Source organism: Neopelma chrysocephalum, unplaced genomic scaffold, assembly GCF_003984885.1.
Source record: "Neopelma chrysocephalum unplaced genomic scaffold, ASM398488v2 Primary Assembly neopelma1_60, whole genome shotgun sequence".
In the NCBI taxonomy this organism is placed as follows: domain Eukaryota; kingdom Metazoa; phylum Chordata; class Aves; order Passeriformes; family Pipridae; genus Neopelma; species Neopelma chrysocephalum.
This window is the reverse complement of record NW_020897715.1, coordinates 5,654,232-5,679,123: the sequence shown is the minus strand read 5'-3', so window position 1 is coordinate 5,679,123 and position 24,892 is coordinate 5,654,232. Positions and strand designations below refer to the sequence as shown.

Genomic DNA, 24,892 nt, shown 5'->3' with positions numbered 1-24,892 from the left:
GCTGCAGGGAGCTCACAATCTGTACTTGTTGCAGCTGTTTGTGCTCTTATTTGTGCTCCTTAGCCAATACTTGAGTGTAAACAGTCAAATGAATATTGAAAGTGTGGCAGCAGGTCTGTGGTCCCTGCCTACAGTAGCCCCTCTACTCTGCTCTCGTGGGACCCCCACTGGCATAAAGCTTACAGTTCTGGTACCCCAAACATAAGAAGGGCATAGAACTGTTAAAGCAAGTCCAGATGCAGGTGACCAAGTCAATAAGGGGACCAGAGAACCTCCCTTACAAAGAGGCTGAAAAAGTTGGGGCTGTTCAGTCTGGAGAAGAGAAGGTTGCATGGAGACCTCATAGCAACCTTTCAGTCTGTGAAGGGGGCTACAGGAAGCCAGAGAGGAACTCTTCATCAGAAACTGTAGTGACAGGACAAGGGGGAATGGGTACAAACTAAAAGAGGGGAAATTTAGGTTAGATATTTGGAAGAAATTCTTTACTGTGGAGGTGATGAGGCCCTTGAACAGGTTGTTCAGAGGAGTGGATGCCCCATCCCTAGAAGTGTTCAAGGCCACGTTGGATGGGGCTTTCCAACACAAACCATTTTGTGATTCTGTGATTCATTTTTGTTACATGCATCTATATCCTCACCCTTTTAGAGTCGCCATGATCTCAAAACAGGAGCCTGACAGCAGTGAACTGCATCACATTCTAATGACCTTAAAAATAAATGCTGAGCAGCACTAGCTAGCATGATACAGAGCGCTGGAATCTTTCAACTGAAGTCCCCTGCTAAGATTCGTCTTAGAAAGCAAACAAACAGCTTGTGTGTCTCCAAGTAGCTTGAAAGAAGAACTGCACTTGAAATTCAAGCCACTTCACTAATTAATCCTTTTATTACTCTTGCCAGTGCTACTCTATCTCACAACCAGAAAGGAGTGAAAGGCTAAATCAAGTCTGGAACTGTCATATGCCTAAATAAGGCTGCCATACAACAGCTCTTATGCTTGCTTTAGGCAATTGGTGGTATGGCTGCAAAATAAACTCAGCTAGTTTTCTGAGGGATTGGCATACTGCTGCATGAGTGCTAATGCTGATGGCTGTAAGGGTTACAAGAACACATAAGACTGCCCATTTTCCTAGTAATGCCATTGTGAAAAATGCACTGAATGTAAGCAGCTGCTGTTTTAACATGGAGCAGCCAAGATTTTATTTACATGAAAGTCAACATGAAGCCTAGCTTGTGGAGAAGTGAACTTGAAAGTTACAAGTCACCGCAGGACTAGTTTTCCTAAGCCTGCAGTGCAGAAAGGGCTACACTGGACTGCCTGTACTGAAAGGGAGAGAGAGCCAAGTGCTTGCCAAAACACCAGCACAAGAATTCTTAATGAGTTTGCAACTTGAGGGCTCCTCCACTGGACATAAACCTACAGTGGAAAGGGAGCTGATGCTACAGTTTTCTCGGCTGTAAGATGTGTAGGAAGAAACAGCTTCTTATGCTTGAAAACCAGGTCTGAAAAACACAGGGAACACATGATGGCTGAGACAACTATAGTTCAAAATTATAGCTGGTCGCTTTAAAATGAAAAAGCTGCTGATCAAGATCTATAGCATCTGCAGGAAACAAAAAGGAGCAGTTGCTTGTCTTATGTCAACACCCAAATTACTCAATGGAAGCTCAAAACTGTAATTTTGAGAAAAAATTTTATTGAAAAGTAGTGAAAACACTGGAAAAAGTATAAGTTAACCACTTGTCAGTGTGTTTAAGAAGCATAAAGTGAATTCCTGTTGCTGTATACAGTAGCTCCAACACATTAAAAACATGATTTGCAAGTCTCTGCCTTCGCTCAGACCACCTGAAGAAGGTGACTGCACACACAAGAAGGCTCTTCTGCTGAGTCACAGCAGCCGCTCATAGAACAGAAGATAGGCTTGTGAGCTCAGCACTTTGGATGCAGAGACAGCTTGTACGTGGGTATCGCTGATGTGGAACCACTGCCCTTTGACTGGTTCAGTTTCTAAAGCTGAGAAAGGAAAAATTAAGGAGTAAAAAGTTATTAGAAAGAATTAAAACAATTCTACTGCGGTTCTTTAGTAAGAATTGTAGAGTAGAATTACAGAATCTTTAAGGTTGGAAAACACCTCTGTAATCATCAAGTCCAGCCTTTGACTGATTATTGCCTTGTCAGCTAGACTGCAGCACAAAGTGTCATTTCTTGGATCACTTCAAGGGATGGTGACTCCACCACCTCCCTGGGCAGCCCACTCCAATGATTAACCACCCGTTCAGTGAAGAAATTCTTCCTCATGTTGAATCTGAACCTTCCCTGGTGCAACTTGAGGCCATTTCCTCTTGTCCTGTTGCTGGTTGCCTGGGAGTAGAGGCTGCCCCCCACCTGGCTACAACCTCCTTTCAGGCAGTTGTAGAGAGTGATGAGGTCTCCGCTGAGCCTCCTCTTCTCCAGGCTAAACAGCCCCAGCTCCCTCAGCTGCTCCTCATACAACTTCATCAGCTTTGTTGCCCTTCTCGGAGCACGTACATGCCGTGGCAGGGGATTGGAACTAGATGACCTTTAGGGCCCCTTCCAACCCTTCTGTGATTCTATGAGTAAGAATATGTAAAACATTTCTAATGATTTACCTTGAGGTGATTGTCCTCGAAGGACGAGATCAGAGAGGTGGTTGTTCATAGTTCTCATTTTAACATAGGCAGTGTAGTGCCCAGACCTCATTGTTCCGCTGTGTTCAACAACTCCATAGAGAGAGTACAATACCTTTTTATTCCCTTCAGCCACGTTCTAGAAAAGCAGAAGTTTAGCTATGTCAGTCAGGTACTGGGTTTTGAAGAATGTAAACTGATTTGTTTGCTGATGAAATGGAAGCTGGTCATTACAGATTCAGGCAAGCACGACAGCTATGATCAGCGCAGTACACCGACTCGAGTACAAGTTATCTGGTATTATCACACTAAATAACAAGCTTGACAAGCATTCTACAAAGATTCTGCTAAGCAGCTTCATTGTGAAAGCACATTAGAACACGTGAAAGGATAATCTGATTGTTTTCCCACTTACTTTACATTTAGCTGTGCAGAAAGGAGCCAAGTCTATCACTTCTGGAAACTTGATATGCCTGTTAACCTTCTGCAGATTAAATCCAGCCTTAAACAGCCAAAGTAGAGGAAAACCCCATAATGTTAAAATGGAGCATATTAAAACCATGCTTAGTTACTATATGTTTCAGGTTAACGTTTCAACAATACAAAATTAGTTTTACATTACACAAAACTGGGAAAAAGCAACATTTTTTTTTTTCTCCAGTGTCCAATTTTCCAGCATTACCTCCTTGCCCCCACATGCTGCACTGGAGCACAAGTTAAGACGGCTCTTCAGCTCACTCTTACATTAACTTAATGGTAGCAAAAGTGGAAAAAGAATCAGCTCTAATGTACTTCAGTAACTATGAGTAACTCTTGATTCTCAGATACTGTAACATGCCTGAGGATTTAATCTTACAGCATCAAAACTGATGCAACTTGTGCTCCCACCTTAATCAAATAATTGTTCAGTATCAAACTGGAAAAACAAAATAAGATGATGACAAATGTTATTTTCTTCATATTACAGTCTCTTGGAATAGGCTACACATTTCCATTTTCTATATGAAATTGTTTTTTATCTAATAAAAGTTGCCTCCCTTATTTTTCAATTATCTTGTGCTAAACACCAAACGATTTTAAATTTAGAAGAGGCAGTACTGTCTCCCTTTCCTCTTTCTCTCTTAAAAAGCTAAAACCCTAAAATTTTTTTCTACAACTTGGGAATAAAGAGGTGGTCCACTTTACTTCAGTGTCTGTATATAAAACTTAAGTTGCTTTGCTTTCCTTTCCTTCTCCCCTCTGCCCCTTACAAGGCTTGGAATCCTCTCTTTTCCACTTCTGCCAACTTATTTGTTACACTTATTTAGTAAGGGATCATATTCTACCTATACCTACTGAAATGTAAGAGTCCAGGAATTGCTGTAATAGTAGGAAACCATTAGTGCTAAGACACTGCTTGATACAGTAAGCAATAAGAAAAATGAGGAAATATGTTTTAAATAAGCTCACAAAACAGTGTTTTCCAGTTAATTAAGGGAATATCTTTCAGGAAAACACACCCTAACACCTCAAAGACCATAAAACCCAATGCTGCACACCAATGCCTTCCAAACTGGGAAAAAGCCCAAAAGTTTAGGGAAATAAAACTAATGTTAGCATATTTTCAAATTGAGCTAGTACTATGTGCATGTATACATATTAAACTGATACTATATACCTACATCAGCCTGGTACTTACGTGTTGAAACCTCTTTAAGTGAAGAGTTAAAATTGGAGGAGCAAGAGAGATTAGCATCTGCTTTTTGGCATTAGTATAAACATACTTTTTTTCACCTGCAAAAAGAAAAACCACCATTGATTAACATCAAAACAAATGTTACAGCAAGAATTCCTTTAATTTCACTATATAAACTGTTATAATGTCATCTACTACAACAAGTGAGAAGCTGAACATTCCCCTTTAACATGATGAACTGTACAATGAAAGTAGACAAAGTTATAAAAACACCACTTTAGGGGTATTCCCACCACCCTTACCCACCCAAACAGTGGATAGGAACATATTTAAAGTTTTCTTTTAAAAAATAGTTTGTCATACTTTTTATGTTGTTCTTTGGTCCACAATGTCTTTGTGTACATACATCACACAGTAGTTTATTGGTCTCAGTAAGTGTTTCATTACGGGTAAATTGATACAAACAGTGATGGATTGAACCTTCTTCTGGGTTCAGGTCTTCCCTGTTTGCCAGAGTACAAAATGCCATTTCGGGATCTTCTGTTGATACTTTGCATGTCTTGTTAGGAACAGTCTGAAGGTCATCTAAGGTACTCATATCAGATTCATTGGCACCCAAGTGTAGTTTTGCAAAGTCAGTAGCAAGCTCTCCCTCATCTGCATTGTCATCATCCTTATCTTGCAAAGACAGGTTGTCAAGGCCATTGACAAACTTCATAGGAGAATCTAAGCCTTCCACAGGGAGATCCATGAGACATTCATTTTCTACACACTCTTGTTCTGGCTTTCCCGTATCTTCATGCATGCTCTGAACTTCCATATTATTTCCCTGCAGAGTCAACTCTTTCTGAGTTAAGCTGTGATCTTTGCACTCATCTGATGATTCCTCTTCTTGCTTCATATCAACAGTTTCAGAGTTAATTTCTGTCTCTGATTCTTGGTTATACTCGACATCTATCTCTGACTGTCCAGTTGCACAGAGATCTGTCAAGCGAAGCACCTTTCCTTGAAGTTTTTGCTGGCGGCGCTGGCTCTGCGCATTTGAATACACAATACAAAAGGGTACAAAACCCACAGTAAGTATAAATTATATTTAACCTTTCTTACCACTTCTTTATCAAATTTTTAGTGGCATGCCATAGATGCACAAGGAAGGAGAAGGGGAGAATAAACTATGATTTAATAATCAGAGGTGATCAGTTCCACCAATACTGAATTTATCCTCACTGAGATATAGTTCCCACTGCGCCTTTTTACACAATATCATCAAAATACAAGTAACGATCCCCTGCTATCTTCCTGATCCTTTCTTATGTCTGTATTCTAAAGTTTTGTGAATATTCTTACAATCAATGACTGGAAAACAGCTGTCTGATACAAATTAAGGCTACTTCATACAGGCAAACAAATTCAACATTACTCTGGATATTAGCTTATTCCTAGCACAGCAATGCTTAATAGAACATATAATTTCTTAACAGCAAAGATACAGATATAATTGGTCTTTTCAGTTGTGCATTTGAGTGAGGAGAAATTCTAAGTTGTCTCCTCCTCCATCTAAACTGAGGGAGCAAAAATAATTGGTTTTAACAAAAATTGCAAGCACAAAGTGAAATACTTATCAAAACCAACCTTGGCTTGTTTTTTGGCCTGTTTCTTTGCTTTTTTCTGAAGGTGCTTACTTGTACCAGGGGGCTCATCTTTCTGCTTAAGGTAATGGTCATTGATTTTATCCTCTTCATCTTCAGATTCCTTTTCTTTGTTTTTTTTTATGTTTTCTCTCTTTGTCATTTTTACTTTCTACAAAACCCAAAAAGCCACAAAACAACCACAGAATTAGAGATGTTACTGTCCCAAATAAGAAACTAGTATTCCAAAGAAAACTACAGGGATGAGATGTTATCTGAGTTTTCAGCTCAAGATACAACATTTTAATGATATAACATACAACTTACTCACCCCCTAGTGTTTATGAAGGAGTGTCTCACTCCAGAGGGGGTCCTTGTGAAACAAGGACTTGCAGAATGAAACGGTTTGTATAATTAAGGCTACCAAAGGCCAAATTCTGAACCTGTACAGGGGCAACATTATGTTTGCCTCTGGCAGATGTCATTAAAGAACTGAAGAGTAACATTTTACACAAGTGGAGACATCGTCAGTTGAAGTGCCTGCCACAGAATTTGTTTGCTTCTGCTAAAATGAAATTTGTTTGTGGCAGAAGACATGGGATCCCTTTGGCTGTGGGGGTTTCATTTCCATATTTACTCATTAACTTCTGTGTGAGGAGTGCTACACAACAAATCTGAAATATTATATATACAGATTATCAATGCAAAACACAAAGCAAATCAAGTCTTTTGAGTGTCTAGAGATTGATAAAATTAAATAATATTGATTAAATAAGTATTCACATACTATCCTATCAACGTTTCTTAACTTTATTCCATAACCTGAATATTAGGAGAAGTGTTCTTGGACTCAGTGGAGAAAAAAGGATGAAAAAAGTGGAAAAAAAGCCCAAAGCATTCAAGCAACCTCTGTGATTTTCCAGACACAATTTATGAGCCACAACTTATGGGCATTTACACGGCACTTACAGGCACTTACAAGATTTTTCTCATGAAAAATCTTATTCTCTATCTTTCTGTGCAGTTTTAGTTTGCGAAAGAGACTTCTAGGAAGATGCTTGAATTGACTCCCTAATGATTGTATAATAAGAGTTTTCATATAAGCAAAAAAAAACTAAGCCAAAAAGCAAACATGTACAATTTCTTACCTGAGCATCTAGTACGGGAAGTGACAAATCAAGGAAAGACTCATGGACCAAGGATACCTTTAAATGAATAATCAAGAATCCAATTTAATTTTGTTTGGAAGCAGCTGGCTTGCTGTCAATAGGCATTCACGTCCTGCTTTCACTTGTGCAGACAAATGTAAAACACAGCTCATCTACCTTCACAAATGACCAAAATCTAGCAGTTCCATTGCCACAGAAATAAGCAAGAAGTATTTTTACAGATTTCAGTGATCTAGTGGTCTAGAATGCGAGAATGCACTTTAGGGTCTAAGAGATTGATAGCTGCAATCTATCATGATATTTACCCAGCCCACTTGCTAATACCCTCAATTACTTCATTATCAGGATATATCCTCCCAGTAAAGCCTTCTTAACTGTTTGCCAATCCCATGGTCATTTCAGGGTGGGAAATGATGAAAAAAGGAAAGGGCTCCTGACAGCATATTCCTGGTAGCAGAACAATTCATTTGGTCTACAATCTGTACTGCAGAAAAGTGTTCACTGGGAATCTAAGAGGGAATTTTTCTGACAGAGGCAGCTTGTTGTTGCTGACCTCTCGTTCTGGAAGGCTTTTGAAAAGAACTGAAAGATTAGCTTTATAACACAAGGAAAGAAAGATTCCAGCCAAATCATGCCCCTTTTTGAAAAACATGCAGCTAGTCAGCTCTCATCTCTACAGACAGTCACTTTGAGACTCTCCTGCAGATTACACAATATTATACTCTAGGCTTTTCGAAGTGGACAGTTTACTTACAGTTCTGCATTCCTCACACATAATTGTGCTGGTTAATTCTCCACCAAAGATTCGATCTACAAAACTTTGTATTCCATTTTTCTTTTCATATTCTGAGAATTAAAAAAATACATAGTAAAGTTAATACAATATACTGGCAGCCAATTTCTTTATGGCATACCAAATTAAAAAAAGAGAATACAATATGCAATGTGTATAATGGAACATGTTGGCCTGTTTTAGTTTCCTCAGGACAGGAAGTACAGCAAAATTCTTAAATTAACCATCTTTTGTATATCAAAGGAAGGGGGGGGGAACACATTTGCAGAAAACAGCTTGGTTAAACCAACACCTTTACCACTTTCTCCACTTTAGATGCATTTACCTATTTTCTCAGAAGTACTGCATCCCAGTAAGAATTCCCGTTTTCTCTCAAGACTTAGCAAGTATCTGAACTTAAAAAACAAGCATCAACTTCTGTCTCTATAGGCACATGACAAACAAAACCAATTTCCTCAAGTTGTATTTTCAGAGTAGCACAGAGTCTGCATTTAAATTTTCTCTTCATCCTAAGTCACGTCAAAAAAGTTTAAAAATTCTTCTGTTTGCTGTTCAGGGGTTTTTATACCACTGTTAAGTAACAGTTAATAGGGGCTGCATAAATTACATTCACATGCTTATATTTTAATTTCTAATATTTTAATTTAATGATTAATCACTACCCAAACATAATGTACGATGTCTACAGAATCAACCCTCTCTTATCCTGTTACAAAGGAAATGCCACCAAGTTCAGCAAGAGACTTAAATATAGCCTGAAAATATTGAGCCTTATATTCTAGATACACACATATTCAGGAGGCATAAAGTTATACAATTAGACATGTATCTTTTAGTTGATACTATTAATGTTACTTTATATACTTCAGAGAAACAGAAGATTTTACATGTTACTGATGTTGTGATAATTTATTTTACCTTTAATTTTCTTTTTAAGTTCTTCTTCATTTTGTTTGTTAGACTCAGTCAGTGCCTTCAGTATTCCAACACTTATTTGCTGAAATTTAAAAAAAAAAATGCACTGTAAAATTTCCTAAATTTATTCACTTAACCACTTCAGGAAATGTTTCAGATGGAGGAAAAATAATAATCTTCACCAATTAAGAGAATCAATACAAAACCCACAAATACCTGCAGAGACATGAAATAGTTCCTGCAGATATTAAAAAAAAAAATCCTCTGGCTTGCAACCATAATGTTCCAATTAGTATGTAAGAAAATCAGTCTAAGGATGAAATACTTGCCCAAACTAAAACTGGCAAAAAAAAAAAAAAATGGAATTTCCACAAGTGCATTTCAGAAATTAAGACAAAAGGACACTCTTTACGGTGACTACACATACTCCAAACCCACTTTTTCTGGGGGGTTCTCTTTGCTAATCTGCTTCAAATAAGTGCTATAGGCAGCACAACCACTCTACAGAGGCTGACGTATCTCAGAAAGAAAGTTCTTTCTCCCCTCAGCAGAGGGGAAAGTCTGGGTCTGGGGTATGGAGAAGACAGGTATGCACAACTGTGAAATTAGCACTCACTTGGATTTCTTCTGCTCTCATTCCATCAAGTAAGTAACGAAGCAATTCATGACTGTCTTGCTGCTGATAACCTTTAAATCGTATTGCTCTGTTAAATGAAACATTACTTGTAAAGTGTAACTGAACCCAGAGATAAACAAAGCAAAACCAAACACCAGGCACACAAGGATAAAGTCTTCATAACGTATGTATACAAAACCAAGTGTCTATATATGGTATTTTCTAAAAATACAAAGCCAGATAATCACTATATGTCATTGAATATCTTTCATTTTACTGCTGTTCGTTTATATTTTGCTCTTTATCCTCTTCTGTCAAAGCTTTTTAAGTATTCTACAAATTTTATATGCTGTGATGTGAGCTCATGTTAAAAAAAAGGGAAAAAACTGACTGTCTTTTAAACAACAAACTTTTTCATGGTCACTATGACATGCAATTGTACAGATACTCACTTTTTACAAACCTGAGCAAAAAGTTCCTTAGGAGTGACTACCCCTTTTTTTGTCTCTTGCATTTCTGTCAGAAACTGATGCATGGCTAATGTCAAAGGACATGGCTGATCTAGTTTTATCAGCTGAGGTTCCTGTTTGAAAGAAAAGCAAGAGAGCTGTTTTGCCTTAATTTAGTGACTGATTCTTCAATAGTAAGTTTTTCCTTATGTAAACCCTTCAGTTTTTGAAAACTTCATTGTAATATAGAATATACAAAATTCCAAAATGGCAATAAGTTAACCTGACAAAAACAACACATGGTTTATCATGAAATGATACCAAAAGTCATTAATTATGTATTGCTTAGTTGCAACTTTGGATTTCTTGCTTTTACTAAGAAAAAACCCCCCAATTTCTTTAAAAAAAAGTGCAACCTTTCTTTCCCATCCGAATCCCTAACTGTACCCATCCAAATCCCTAACTGTAATGACAGGTGCATTATTTAAGTTAGTGCTACAGACATCCTCTAGTCTCCTATTTTGCATTTAGACAAATGACACTATAGTAAGAGTCACGTAGTGTCATCCTTTAAATAATTTAATCATAATGCAAGCACTTCTTTTACAACAACTAGTAGTTATTGAATCACTGCTCTTTCACTCTGAACAAAAAACCTCCACTGAATTCAGAAGCAGGTTTACAGAAGTCAATGGTGAAGTTCCTGCTGATTTTACACCTTAATCTTGTTAGTATTTAGCTGAAACAGCTTTAAAATCCAGAGATAAGTATTGCTTTTTCCCTTAACAGACTGGAAGGTGGGGACAAACACTACGGAGGTTAAAGCATAATACCATGGATAACTCAGGTGACTCAATTTTAACTGTTGTACCAGGCATTTTAGCTTCTTTAAGCAGCTCCCTCAGGACTGGAGTCTGTGATAAATTCTGTAGAACACAAAAGACAGAAAGAGGTTGTTAACTGGGGACAACAGGAATTCCACTAGTCGTGGAATTTGTAGCAACCAGATTAGCAGCAATTTATTTTTCCCAAACACAGAACTAGAATGGTTAACTACTATTCTGGAATTTCCATACAGCTAATGGGACTTCCAAGTGCCTTCTATAAATACTACTTTAAATTGCAGAAACCGTCAATCTCTTGTTTTTCTACAGATTGATCTTTTGACAAGTGTATTTACTAATGCCTGTTTCTAAAAATCAAAAGATAAAATGCAGTGCGGGTGGTTTAAAAAGCATTTAAAAATAAATCAAAAGCATTTTACTAAAATCTGCAAGTACAGTGGGGATTTTGTTTTAGTAAAGCTTCAGTATCAAGAGCCTAAGAGCACAAGATCACATGTGAGTTTTAATACACAGCTGAACAAGATACAAGATGGCAATGCATGCAATATGCTCATCCTGTTAACATTTACTTTTGACTTCCCGTTGCTGAGAGAGACATTTTTGTCTTAGTAAACACCCATGCTCTTGGAGTACTAATCTCATATTCTAAGAGGTCAGCAAGGGTGATGTGTCAGACTATTTCATATTTTTATTAAACTAGGAAGGTGGCATGCTTAATTACGTCAGTGAAAAATGCTGTCCCTCACAGACAAGGCAGTTTTTTTTACTTCCCCTTAGAGCAAGTCTGAACATGCAACTCCATTTCTATGAATTTCTCTGGGCCAACACACTATTTTTAGAAAGAACCCATCATTCTTGGCAGCTGAAAAAAATCACAGTCTAATTGTGTCATTGTAAAATGCTGAGGTGGGGGGGTTGTTGTGGGCTTTTTCGTTTTGTTTAGAGCATTTTTTCCTATTCAAAGTTGGTTTTTTTTTAAAGTACCAATAACTTCTGTACCTGCATCACTGCATTAAAGAAACATGTATTCCCCAAGTTACTAAGTCCTTTCACAGTGACTTCCAAGTTAGTAGTTGAATGAGAATTCTCTTCTTTAAGCGAGACTTCTTTTTCTTGCTCATTTTTGCTGTCTTTTTCTACTTTTTTATTTTCAAGTTCTTTATTCTCTTGCTGTTTTTCTACTGAAATAATTAAAAAAACATACCACATATTAACCCACTAACAGGGAACAGGCTAGGAAAAAGTTATTATAGGCAGCAGCAATCTACAATGTTTAAAACTTACACATATGATAATTAATTCTGTAATTGTATAAGTGTAACAATACTGGTTTAGGTTCTTAAACTGTGTAGGTAACAGAAGTTAAAAAATAAACAGAACAAAACAACCACAACAAATACAAATCAAGATCCACCCGAAATGCCATTTCAGATTAGCATGCAAATTGAACGTGCCTCTTGGCCCACAAGCCATTCATGCCAACCTCTGAAGCTCTGCAAGTGTTGTCTCAATTTTCATTCCTGTGTCAAAATCACCTATGTTAGGGCTTTCTACAACATCCAACTGGCTCCCGCTGTCAAAGCATTCTCATGTTCATTTTATGTACACAGAAGATTTATATTTTTAAGACATGTTACAAATATTTTCCCCCAAATTACTTTAGTGTATTGCTCAAAATTTCAATGACCTGTTCAATAAAAACACAAGGGAATTTCAGGCAATTTCCACAGTAACACCCATACTTGTTCTGCCAGCCTGGCAGTCAGTGATTGATTAGATTTCTGATAAACAGGGCTATAAGCCAATATTAACTTTAAAATCAAGTAATGCCAGCTCAGAGAAAGCAAGGAAAACTGACAATACAATCTTTAGACAATGAAGAGATGGCTGGATAACAACAGGTGGAACACGTGAAATGGACAACAACTGCCTGTTGGTATTCATCCATTTTCCAGTTCAAACCTGAGAAGAAAATTTTGGCAACTGATATAAAGTTCAAATATTAGATGTAGAGAAACTATGTGTGTGGGAAAGACTGACAACTCAAAAGATTCTGCTTCCTGTGGGAAAATCTCAGCTGCTTTCTGAACAAATTGAATTTGGAGACAGCCACGTTGGCATTGCTGGATGTTTGTGATCCATTTTCCAAGGGGCCTGTGATTTCAACCAAGTGTAGGATGGTGTTGGAATTTTTGACAGCCATTTTTTACAGCATTTATTTTTATATGCAAATTCTTCCAAGTTTTCTAGTGTGAAGTTCTACAAAACAATTTTTTTTTGCCATTGTGGAAACTGTGGGGTTTTGCTGGGTTTGTTTGCTTTTAACCAACCATGTTTTACAGAAAGACTGCAGGCTAAACACAGTATTTAATAGTTCTGGAAGCACTGCAGTTGCCTATTCCAAATGTACAGACCCCGTGAAAAAACCTCTTGTGTACTCCTTCCATTGGGAAATGTGCTGCAACAGGTGGAGACTTAGTCGTTCTAGCTGATACATTCACAAGTACCTAGAAAAATACTTAAGAAAAATCAAATCAAATTATCCTTAAGCAATGACAATTTTCCTTTAGATCTCAAGAGAGACTGAGCGACACTGATGAATAAACACAGCATTGTTAAATACTGGAAGTCAATTCCACATTCACAGAAAAAGTGAATGTCATTCTTTAAGAAGTCACAGTAAAACTGTCTTTTTTCCTCCTGTTCTTGTATGTCTTATCTGTAGAAGTTTAGGGGACACTGAGCAAAATCCTGATCCAATTAGGTCCATGAGCTAGAACTTAACTTATGCTATCAGAATTGTGACAAAAAAGGGGAAAAAAAAGGGAGAAAAATCTTTTTCCTTTATCCTAAGGTGCTAAATCTAATTTAGTGTAAATTCTGGATTTACAGTACTGTCTCCTACATTTAGCAGACTTTCTGATTTACTGTATCTATACTACAATTACTTACCTGGACGTGATGAGTCAATACAAACTTGTTTTCTAACAAAATCCACAGTCTGGCCCAACTGGGTTGAAGTTTTATACGGAACTTCATTATCACATATGTAGCACCTGCCTCCGCCGCCCCCAAAAGAAAAACAATTAATGCTATTTTTTTCTATTATTTAAAAATCCTAAACTATTTTCTTGTTTGATGTGATTCATTATACAAAGTTATAAAGTTAGAAGATTTAGTTTCAGATTTAGAAGTCTTAGAGAAGAGTTCAATCTATTTCTGATCATGAAAATAAAATGTTTAAAAAATTATCTGTAGTAAATTAATTCGGTGACTGGTGGTTGCAATTTACAAATATAAATTAGACTCTGAAGAGACATGCTCAGAAACCTCGCTGCCAGAAAACTTAAAGGAAAATAAAAAATTTTGCCCAAAATCAAGAAACTAAGATATCAGTCCCTAAAGGAAATGACTTACGAATGTTATGGCATGGAAAAATATTCTGAGTATTCTAGCCAAGCAAGTACTTAGTTATATTTAAATTGGATCAGAAATAAATCAGTGTCCACCATTAAACCTGTGGACTTCTATTTGCTCTTCTGTTGCCGATACAAACCCTATTTGTCTCTTTGTGAGTAAAGAAGTGCATGGTTAGGTCAGTAATCTGCTTTAAACGGAATTGTGAGACAAGCTGCAGTGATAAAGACTCAAGAAGGGTAAAATTCTGCCAGAACACACACAGCTGAAGGAGTTTTACATATTTTGTAGTTAAGCTCTTTGAGGAGGTAAAAAAAAGTACCGAAGAGACTACAAATACTTCTGCACTTTGGAACGCACCACTCACCACTCACAGTCCTTAGATACAAATCATTCAGCAGATTTCAGGATTACCTTAAGTCAGACTCAATTTTCTGATATTGAAAGCAGGAGAAGTCTGCAGCAAAGTGCTTCCCTAAATCTCTAGCATCCCTGGCATTAGCTGCAATTGTCATATTTCTTCATATCTCATTTTAAAAAAGTGGCTCAACTTGTGGATCCCTGATTGTATATCTACTGTCTGGTTAATCATAAAAATAGGCATTCTCACTCCTGGAATAACAAATGATAGTTACTTCCATGGGCAGTTTTAACATCATAACCCTTGATGTGTCAAAAAATTTGTAGGCAACCTTGAAAGAATCGAGGGATTGGAAAATCCCTCTTGGCTGCTTGACCAACAGGGGAAAAACACGAGTAGATCCAATTGCTGTGTCATACTAGCACTGAAAATGTGTACAACAGCACTTATAAATGCAAAAGAGCAGAACACTCTTCTTCCTCTCCAAGTTTAAAACATTTCTTTTAACTGTTTACAGGTATTATTCATATCCAATTTGAACCACATATGCATGCACACCATAGAGAGATTTATTCACATATTCATATCATTAATAAAAGCAAAAGCAGTTTTGATCAGAATTTATGTACTAGGCCTGCTGTGTGTAATATAGTTTTTGATTGGTTTGATTTATAACAATAATTTATAGCCAATATATCAATCTCTGAATCATTTCTTGGGCAACTTTGTACAACCAAGAAATTCTAGGAGGAAGCAAAAACATCCTCATTTGACAACTTCCTCTCATTCACAAATACTTTGATTAAAAAACAGGGAAAATAAAGCACTTAAAGCCCCACAATTTTAACACTAATTTAAATTCACAAAAAGAATTCAGTAGTTCATTAGTAATACATGTTATTAATAATGTCCATTTTCATTCCAAAGTTCAATACATGTAAGTGCTAAATATGATGAAGTAAAACAGATAATGTTATATAAAATGAACATAATGACAGATAGTAAATCATCAAACAAAGTTACTAAGCAAAATGAAAACTCTTTACATCAGGTACAGTACTTCTGTAGCATAGTTTAGAAAATTAGGGTTCCTCCTTATATATAGTAATGTATAATTCCTTTTAAGAGAAGGAAATACTGTCAGGGGATGGATTTTGTATTGCTTGATTCAGTAGCATTTTCTAATACTACAGCTGTGCTTCCTGACTACATGTGGTATCAAAAAATCATATTTACTGAGAAAATAAAAGTAAGTTTGTCACTTAAGTGCAAATCAGAAAGAACCTTCTCCCAAGGTCTAAAATTATGATTTAGAGCTACATATCAACATTGGTTTCCATTTGTCAGGATTCTGACCAAGTAAAAGCAGTAAAATATGAAGTCAACCACATTTACTAATTGGTCCATTTCAGCCTTCATTATGAAAATTTTCTAATTACAAATTTTACAAGAAAGTAACATTTATTCTGCAAATCTCAGCAAAGACTGCTGGGACTCATGCATATGGAAATACTTTATTGTACACCTAGAGATAAGTCCTAGAATTCCCAAAAAAAAGACAAATTATAACCAGCCTCTGCTGTCCTTCAGCTATGTCTTTTAAGTGTCACCTGACAAACTCACCACACACTCCAGTTGTCCAAACTGAGAACCAAACAGTGGGGATCTGATCTTGGCTTTTCATAATGCTTTAAAGCATGCTGGTCTGGAGAATTTCTGTCACAACCCTACAATGTTGATAACCAGAAGTGTCATAAAATCCAGCCGACAATCAATGAAACATACATAAAGTCCCAGTATAAACAAAGTTTAAAATTAATACTGTTTAATTATGTTAAACTAATTAGGATCAACAGATGGGTCTTTATTAGTTATTTCTGCAGATAGAAAGGCAATTTACTGGGTGCAGAATAACTATAAAGCTGCTCTGGGACTGAACATTTAATTTACAAATTTCAGTTTGAACACCTGAAAGAATGAAACAGAACAAAAACCTCTTCAGCATGCAGAGTTCTAAGTTTAATGAATTAATGTGAGCATTAAGATCTTACTGTAAAAAATCACAGATTAGGAACATTTTTACTTTCTCAGCAAAACAATTTGAACTTTCTAGGAAAACAAGTCCTCAAGATGGTGTTTTAGCCTTAAGCTTGCTAAATGCCTTTGTGCCAAGCTTTCAAGTACTTCATTTGACATTTAGAGCAGACATTTTTTTAACTACACTACAGCATACAAAATCATTTAGGTAGCAACACCTTTAAAATAAAAAAGAAAGAATAGTAGAGTTTAATTAGAATCTCTCTTGTTCTACTATGTTATGAGACCCTGAAAGATATTAAGACAGATTAACAACAAAAGATACCCTATGTCCACATTTTAGGCATAACCATATCGAAGGGCCTTCATCAGTCTCCTCCTCCCCAGACTTCTCTTGTGTTATATTGTCTGCCTTGCAGTCCTGACAAACATGCCATTCCACGTTCACCAGTGCCTTTTTCAGATGACCTTGTTCCAATCCTTTACGAATATGCTTGCATGTAGGTTCTACAAAATAAAAAGCACAAGAAGGATGTAGGTATCATAACAAATGCAAATGTTAAAGACACAGGCAGCAATCCAGAAGCTAGGATAGTCTTTCTAGAGTCAAAGAAACATTCAAAATTTATCAGATGTATCAGAAAGAAACCCTTTATTATCCTCATTCAGAATCCGGGGATACTGTTGCTGCATCTCAAACTATTGTATTGCTAAAAGTATCCCTCAGAGTTACATCTAGTTAGAGGAGTTGACAGAACTCTTGGATACACACCTACCTAGTATGTCAGGCTTTTATTATTGTGGTGATATGATTCCCAAACTTCCCACGGAGCAGACACAGCCCACTACCAAAGTTTCCCATCACCGAGGCCATACCTGCCTATCTTACAGAAGTGGAGATTATGGAGTCTCTGCTTCCAGCTGAGCTGCCTCAGTGAAATCATGCAGCAGATTATGGTAAAAAAAGAATGGCAGTCATAGTTCCTGTGCTGTTATCACTTTGCACTGTGATACTACAACCTAACTGCACCTTCTGGGCCTGGTGTGAACTCCATCTATTTAACCAAACTTTGCTAAGAATGATTACACCAAGAACAGGCATCTGTTGCTAAGAGCCACTTTCAGGAGTTTAACCATCTTATTTCTTCTTGTTTAATTTTTCAAGTCGTTGGTTACATTTCTGCAAAACAGCTATTGACAAGAATTATACCACTGTTTGCATAATTAAGCTGTCTTAAGTTCTGTACTTTGAGGTATTTTTATTGCTTAGATAGTGTAACAGCTCTGAATCCATCTTTGTTGAGGATCCCATGCAAGATTACAGCCTCAGGATAGCAAAATGGTGCAAATTTTGGACCTACAGTTCTGTTCCTGTCCAAGATTACAGGATTTTAGCACAGTGCAAATGCTAGCCAACAAAAGACAAATACAGATATTTAGATGCATTCTTCAAGCCTTTTAAAAAATGCAAGCTTCAACTATAACTTCAAAAATTTAAAAAAAAAACCCGGAGCTTTTGTATTTTTTCAACTACTATTACAGTTGAATTATTCATAATAAGTCTTAGTTTCATTTGTGGCGTTACAGAACTCTGTCATGGTAAAATAACCTATTTATAGCCAAAGAGGTGAAATGCCATCAGCAATGACACCATAACTAATCTCTTTGCTGGAGAAGAAGAGGAACCGTTACAGCAGACATGGACCTAGACTCCAGGAAACAAATAAAAAACCCCAAACCCCCAAATCAACACCCCCCAGAACCCCAAACAACCAAACCAGACAAAAGAAGCTAACAAAGCCACTCATCAGAGACAGAAGCTACCCAAAGAAGACCAGGACACTGAGGAACACAAAGTACAGTAGATGTGAATTTAAACAGGCCATCACACCAAGCCTCCTGGCTGAAATTGTAAGTGCACTCTCTCACAGATAAAATAGCATGGCTCAGTTCACTTCCCCAGTCGGATCAGTGAAACAGATGAGCAAGACACAATCTGTGACCTGGTAGACAAGGTGGTAGAAGAGAATGCTACACAGCACAAGGAAAACCAAAACCTACAATAACCAGGGTAAACAAGATAAACAAATTAAATTTCAAGATGGAGTGAGATCAAGTAGAGCTAGAATAAAATTTACTATTTGGGATTAGGAACTGTTAGGAACAGAAGGAAAGGAAGATATTTTAACCAAAATACTCTATGACTAGAGCTGAGGTGTCCAAGGTCAGTACTAAATTAGCGGCTAGAATAAAGACAAATTATTTCACAGAAAATACTTTAATCACAGCCCTTATTGCTAAAGCAAGACTCTTCTGTGACAAAATTTTCATTGGGAGAATGCTACTTAAGCCTTAAGCTTAACAGCTGACCCTACAAACCCTTTATATTTTGAGAAATTTTATACAATCTGTGTATCAGTAAAGAACTGTGTGTCTGAGTTTCCTAAAAGCCAGAAAATAATATTAGTTTTCAAGATGGGATTATTATTTTCTAGCATACTTAGAAAAGTAGCAACACGTTTCTTGTTAGACTTCAGTTTCAATTTAAAAAATCCACATTTTGTAAATGAGACTTCAAGGACAGTGACTAGTGTAAAGGCCTTCTAAATATTAGTCAGCTTTCAAGCCTTCTTTGAGGGTAAAAAAACATTAGGTTCACAGATTTCTCTGGGGAAACATACTCAGTGTATCCGGAGACTCATCAAACTGTGCAGTTTTGCCTTTGATGCGTTTCTTTCCCATATTTGTAGTCTGTAATTGTTCTTAAAAGGAAGAATGACCTAGGAAAGAAAAAATAGTAAAGTTAGAAAGTAATTTTGGCTTTACTTGTTCATTGCTACACAAGTTATTTCTATGGCTAAGCTGTCCCTTGAGGTGAACTAACTTGCCTTGATTTGACAATTTCAAAAGAAAAAAATAGTAATTATATTTTAACATGAGACAATTGTAACTGTTGTACAGACAAGATCACAGTGTGAATTACAAAACCCAAATGATTTAAAATCTTTAGTCAAAAGCATTGCACAAAACAAGAAGATTGGAAACTTCAATATCAAAAATACTATGACTTGTTAGGATTTGTACTCTAACTAATAACAACACAGGGATTCTGTGAAAAAGAACTGGTTTTGTCCCAATTGAAGTTATTTGCAATTACAATCTTTCTGTTTTGTTTATTGCAAATTCCTTGTGTCTTTTATGAAGTCTGACACATGCAAATACTCTAATATAATTGAAAATACACAGACAATGGGAGTTCCAAATTTTTTAATTTCTTCACTGGGAAAGATTTATCATCACCTTCCCCACACATCAAGCAAATAATTCAGAGGGGTCTGTTATCTGCTATGCCTGTAGACTCTTCTCGACAAGAGTGATCTACCACTACAGAAACCTAAACCAAATGCTTGGCTTCAAAAAGGTGGCTACTGCACACATGGTAGGACATTTTTAGTTTCTAGTCTGTAGCCCCTGTACTAAAGATCATCCAAAAAGCTCAGGTAAACTTAAAACTTGATATATTCTATACAATGAAAACAAGGAAGCTAAAAGGGTTCCAAACCAAGTCTCTGCAGTCTTTGCAGGCTAACCTAACCCTGCAGTCCACCCTTCACTTAAACACAGTCAGCACTAAATCTGACCTGTATCAGCCCATCCTTTCAAACCCATTTCTTAGCTCATACTCGGCAGCACACGAGCCACAGAGCACAGCTGCCTGCTCGCAGTGGTCGCAGCCAAAAAATTAAGCCACACCAAGAGAATCAGAGAGAAACTAAGCAGGGAAGAGCTTAGGCATGATACTCAGAGATGACTTTTTTTATGGAAAGCCTTTTACAAACATGTTTGCATGAGCATGTGTACGTGAGCATGCTCTTAGGGCAGATGACCCAGTTGCTGATGGAAGCTTGACAAACATTCATTAAGGGCAGAATTATCAACTTTTGCAACTTAGCATTCAATTAGTTCACAAAAAGAAATGACAGTTCATCCAACAATCCTTCCCTAGAGCACATTTCTCTGCAAAAACTACAATACGTACCTTATACGAACAACTTTTAACTGTTAAAATCCTTTCCAAATTGTCCTTGCTCCTGCCAGGAAGGCAGGACAGCATGAACACGTGTAGCTATTAATTTAACCCACGCTGTGCCTGGGCAGACTTCTCTGACAGGTTCTGCACTAGCCTTTTCAGGGCACAGCCCTCACCAGGAAACGCGCTGCACCGCCTAAATGACTAATACATTTTATTTAGTATTTTTTGAGATAAGACAGAGCAGTCTGCAAACGCGCACCTGCACCTGACACCCTGGCAAAACGCCCTCAGAGGCTGACCTGGGAGCCACCGGGGTGTGCCGGGGAGCAGGCTGGGCTCCAATGGCTCTGCCGGGCTCCCGTCGCCAGCCGACAGCCCGGTCCTGAGGGGAGCAGGGACAGCCCGCCACGACGGGGAGCAGGTGTGCCTTGTGGATGGGCACAGCCCGGCTGGGCATTCACCTGGGCACTCGGTGGGTGCTCAGGTGGGCACTCGGCACTCAGGTGAATGCTCAGGCGGGCACTTGGTACTCAAGTGGGCGCTCAGGTGAGCACTCGGTATTTAGGTGGGCGCTCAGATGGGCACTTGGCACTCAGGAGGGCGCTCAGGTGAGCACTCGGCACTCAGGTGGGCTCTCAAGAGGGCGCCCAGATGGGCGCTCCGCCCGACCCGTCCCGCAGCCCTGGGGCAGCCCCGGGGCCGCCCCGCGCCCCCAACCCACGTGCACGCCGCCCCCACGCCGCGCGCCGCTGCCCCGCCCCGCCCACTTCCCATTGGCCCGCGCCCGCCTCCCGCGCCATCACTGACAGGCACCGCAGCCAATCGGGAGCGCCGCGTGTCCCGGCCGGAGCGGCGGCGTCGGAGAGAGCTCCGCGCTGGGAGGAGGAGAGGCCGCGTCAGTAGGAGCGCGGCGGTAGGAGCGCAGCGGCAGCAGCGCGGGGCTCCCGTCCCTCACCTGCCGGTGCCGCGGGGCGAACGACTCGGTGGTGCATGGCTCCGTCTCGGGGCAGACGGCAACCTCACCTCATCCCCCAGCGGCGGGGCAGCGGTCACCGGCTGCCATGGGCACTTCCGGCGCGCTGCATTGTGGGGCCGTGACGAGGCTGGGAGCGGGACGGGTCCGCGCATGCGCGAGCGCCACCGCTCCGAGCTCCGTTGTGATGTTGGTGAGCGCCGGGCGAGGGCAGCGGGGCCGGGACAGGGACAGGGACAGGGAAAGGGCCAGGGCCAGGGACGGGGCAGGGACGGGGCAGAGACGGTGACAGGACCTGAGGGAACGGCATGAAGCTGTGTCAGGGGAGGTTTAGGTTGTATATTAGGAAAAGGTGTTTCACCCAGAAGGTGGTTGGGCACTGGAACACTCTTCCCAGGGCGGTGATTGTGGCACCAAGCCTGACAAAGTTCAAGAAGTGTTTGGACAGTGCTTTGAGGCACATGGTGTGACTCTTGTGAGTGTCCTGTGCAGGGCTGAGTCGGACTCAATACCGTTGATGGGTCCCTTCCAACTTAGAATATTCTGTCATTCTATAATATGATTTACATAGGGATAGTTAATGAAATCTGTCCCATATTCAAGCTGTATTTTTCTTCCCTAAATTTTTCTTTGCTCAGGGAACAACAGAAATGACTAACCAAGAAGAAGCGGAGATACAGATTTCAGAGTTAGATTTACTGTCTAGCATGTTTCCTTATGAGGAGGAATTTGCTGTGACAGACCAGCTGGCTCTAGCTGAACTGAAACACTATGCTGAAAATGAGTCTGCAGAGGTGCCATCTTCAAAAGTTCAGTTTGTACTGAATGTAAAGGCTGAGGTCCCTAATGCTTCTGTGGTACTGTGAACATGATTTTTTTTTTGCTTTATTTTATTTTATTTTTTTGTGGGATTTTAGAGCTTACTCGAACTAAGCATTTGCTCCTTTGTTTTTAGGTGGAATTCTCTATGGCCTGTGCTTTGCCATTTAAATATCCGACTGTTCTACCGGAAATCACTGTGAGGTATGGCAGCTAATAAAAGCATTTAAAGGTTATCATGTGTTACAAAAATATAGTTATAATAAGAGAAAGCAGACTTTTTGATGGTTTACTGCCAGATTAGGCTGGGTAGACAAGTGTTGAAGAAAATCAAATCTTACAAGGTTATGATTTCTCTGGTGTGCTCAGAAAATAAGCGAAGAAAAGGGAAAAAGTGTGTAGGAAAAAGTGCCATCATCTGTACAGAAAGGTTACTGTAGATACTGTTCATAGGTCTGATGCTCAAGAAGAGAGACTGTTACCTGTTTTGATAAAGCTTAACACTAACTAAAGGAATGAGTAACCAGTGGTCTTATTTTTCCCTTGTCACAATGCTGTTGCTCCCAGCCTTCTGGTATTTTTTTACTTCTGTTTAAAGAAGTAGCCTTGCGTGTTATGGGAAATCAGTCCAGCCACCATACTTACTTTTGAAGTGCCTTTTTCTTGATTTTGATTTACAGATTGGTAGTACTGTATGTGAATTTAAGAGTTAGCGCACCAATTAAATACTAATTGAGATGTTTTCACAGCTAATGTGATTTAAATATCAATAGCAAGTGCATATCATGTAAATATGCCTGATTTTCTTGGCAGCTTGAAGTAAAACTTTTGAAAAGTTATGAAGCTTGGGAAGGGTCTAGAGAGTGAGTTGTATAAAGAATGGCTGAGGGAGCTGGGGTTGTTTAGTCTGGACTAAAGGAGGCTCAGGGGAGACCTTCTCTCCCTACAGCTATCTGAAAGGACATTGCAGCAAGGTGGGGGTTGGCCTGTACTCCCAGGCAACCAGTGACAGGATGAGAGGAAATGGCTTTAAGCTGTGCCAGGGAAGGTTCAGGTTGGACACAAGGAAGAATTTCTTCATGGAAAGGGTTGTCAAACATTGGAACAGGCTTCCCAGAGAGGTGGTGGAGTTCCTGGAGGTGTTCCAGGAAATGACTGGATGTGGCACTCAGTGCTCTGGTCTAATTGACAAGGTGGTGATTGGTCAAAGGTTGGGCTCGATGATCTTGGAAGTCTTTTCCAACCTTAACGATTCTATGATTCTGTGATTCTAAAAACATGCTAAATTGTAAGCACATGATAACTGCATTTGTACTTTCCTTTAGGTCGTCGTTATTAAGCCGCTCTCAGCAGATTCACCTGAACTCTGATCTAAAAACATATTTGATGCAAAACTGCAGTGGTGAGCCCTGCATGTTGAGTGCAAGGCAATGGGTTAAAGACTACGCAGCTGCTTACATTGACAAAGAGCTTTCATCTTCCTCAATGACAACTGCAAGTGCCATGCAGGCAGAAGTCACTACATTCACTCGATTGTGGATCTATAGTCATCACATTTACAACAAGCAAAAAAGAAAGAATATTATTGACTGGGCTAAGGAGCTCTCTCTTTCAGGGTTTTGCATGCCAGGGAAACCAGGTGTTGTTTGTGTAGAAGGTTTACAAAGTAATTGTGAAGAGTTCTGGTCAAGGTTAGTTTTTCTTTGTACTTAAATGCCATTAGTAGTTAGAATATTACATTTTTTCATGTTGTACCTGTGGCCAGAAGGTGGGAAATCCAATCACCTTCAAAGATTAAAAATCTGCCAAGTACTGTATTTATAATAATGTATTTACAACTCTGAATATCCACTGTACTGTTGGTTGCAGCAATAAAAGCAACCATGACCATTATCTCTGTGTGTATATATATATATATATATATATACAAACAGAATTTTTTGACTCTTGTGATAATAGTAATTCCATAGTATTTCCTAAAACAGTCTTTATTTTATAGATAGATTAGTATTTCTCCAATTGCTTTCAGAGTAAGAAGACTAACGTGGAAAAGAATTCTCATTCGGCACAGAGAAGATGTTTCTTTGGAAGGTGGAGGACATGCTGAGATTCAGAACCAACGAAAGTTTTCCACTTTGGAAGAAAAATGTTTTGATGCACATGGTGCCAGGGGAAATCATATGGATTTGGGGCAACTGTATCATTTTTTAGAAGAAAAAGGATGTGCTGACATTTTTCAAATGTACTTTGGGGTTGAAGGGCATTGAAGGGTTTGAAGATCAGCACGGGCCCCAGCACTTAGGATTGGAATTTAATCCTCATAACAGATTCCTTAGCTGTTCTGCAACAGCTGATCAGAGAGGGAATTAATAATTCATGGTTTATGTGATGAATACAGTTTTCAATGAAAACAAATATCCAGTGAAATCCCGAATAATGAAAATGACTACATGAATACTTTATTACTTTATTTACTTTCTGATTTTAAGGAGATTTAGGGTACATACCTAATTACAA

General features: G+C 38.7%; 2 protein-coding genes across 6 annotated transcripts; one reads left to right on the top strand and one right to left on the bottom strand.

Annotated features, from left to right (window-relative positions):
• Positions 1 to 1,673: 1,673 nt before the first annotated feature.
• On the bottom strand, positions 1,674 to 21,673 carry USP16 (ubiquitin specific peptidase 16). 4 transcript variants are annotated; one of them, XM_027680900.1, is made up of 18 exons: positions 21,607 to 21,673; positions 19,232 to 19,330; positions 16,876 to 17,057; positions 16,137 to 16,240; positions 13,688 to 13,791; positions 11,735 to 11,916; positions 10,724 to 10,816; positions 9,894 to 10,024; positions 9,442 to 9,529; positions 8,829 to 8,907; positions 7,872 to 7,963; positions 7,097 to 7,153; positions 5,953 to 6,120; positions 4,684 to 5,353; positions 4,324 to 4,418; positions 3,061 to 3,147; positions 2,628 to 2,784; positions 1,674 to 2,010 (listed from the first exon to the last, which is right to left on the bottom strand). In XM_027680900.1, the coding sequence occupies exons 2-18, from the start codon at positions 19,290 to 19,292 to the stop codon at positions 1,886 to 1,888; spliced, it is 2,475 nt and encodes an 824-aa protein (XP_027536701.1). In that variant the 5' UTR covers positions 19,293 to 19,330; positions 21,607 to 21,673; the 3' UTR covers positions 1,674 to 1,885. The 4 variants fall into 4 exon arrangements, with proteins under 4 accessions (XP_027536701.1, XP_027536700.1, XP_027536702.1 ...); XM_027680899.1 differs by having other exon boundaries at positions 21,539 to 21,654; XM_027680901.1 differs by having other exon boundaries at positions 11,735 to 11,913; positions 21,539 to 21,654.
• On the top strand, positions 21,624 to 24,892 carry RWDD2B (RWD domain containing 2B). Of its 2 annotated transcripts, none has more exons than XM_027680904.1 (5): positions 21,624 to 21,749; positions 22,195 to 22,383; positions 22,512 to 22,579; positions 23,701 to 24,066; positions 24,405 to 24,892. In XM_027680904.1, the coding sequence occupies exons 1-5, from the start codon at positions 21,645 to 21,647 to the stop codon at positions 24,640 to 24,642; spliced, it is 966 nt and encodes a 321-aa protein (XP_027536705.1). In that variant the 5' UTR covers positions 21,624 to 21,644; the 3' UTR covers positions 24,643 to 24,892. The 2 variants fall into 2 exon arrangements, with proteins under 2 accessions (XP_027536705.1, XP_027536704.1); XM_027680903.1 differs by having other exon boundaries at positions 22,195 to 22,413.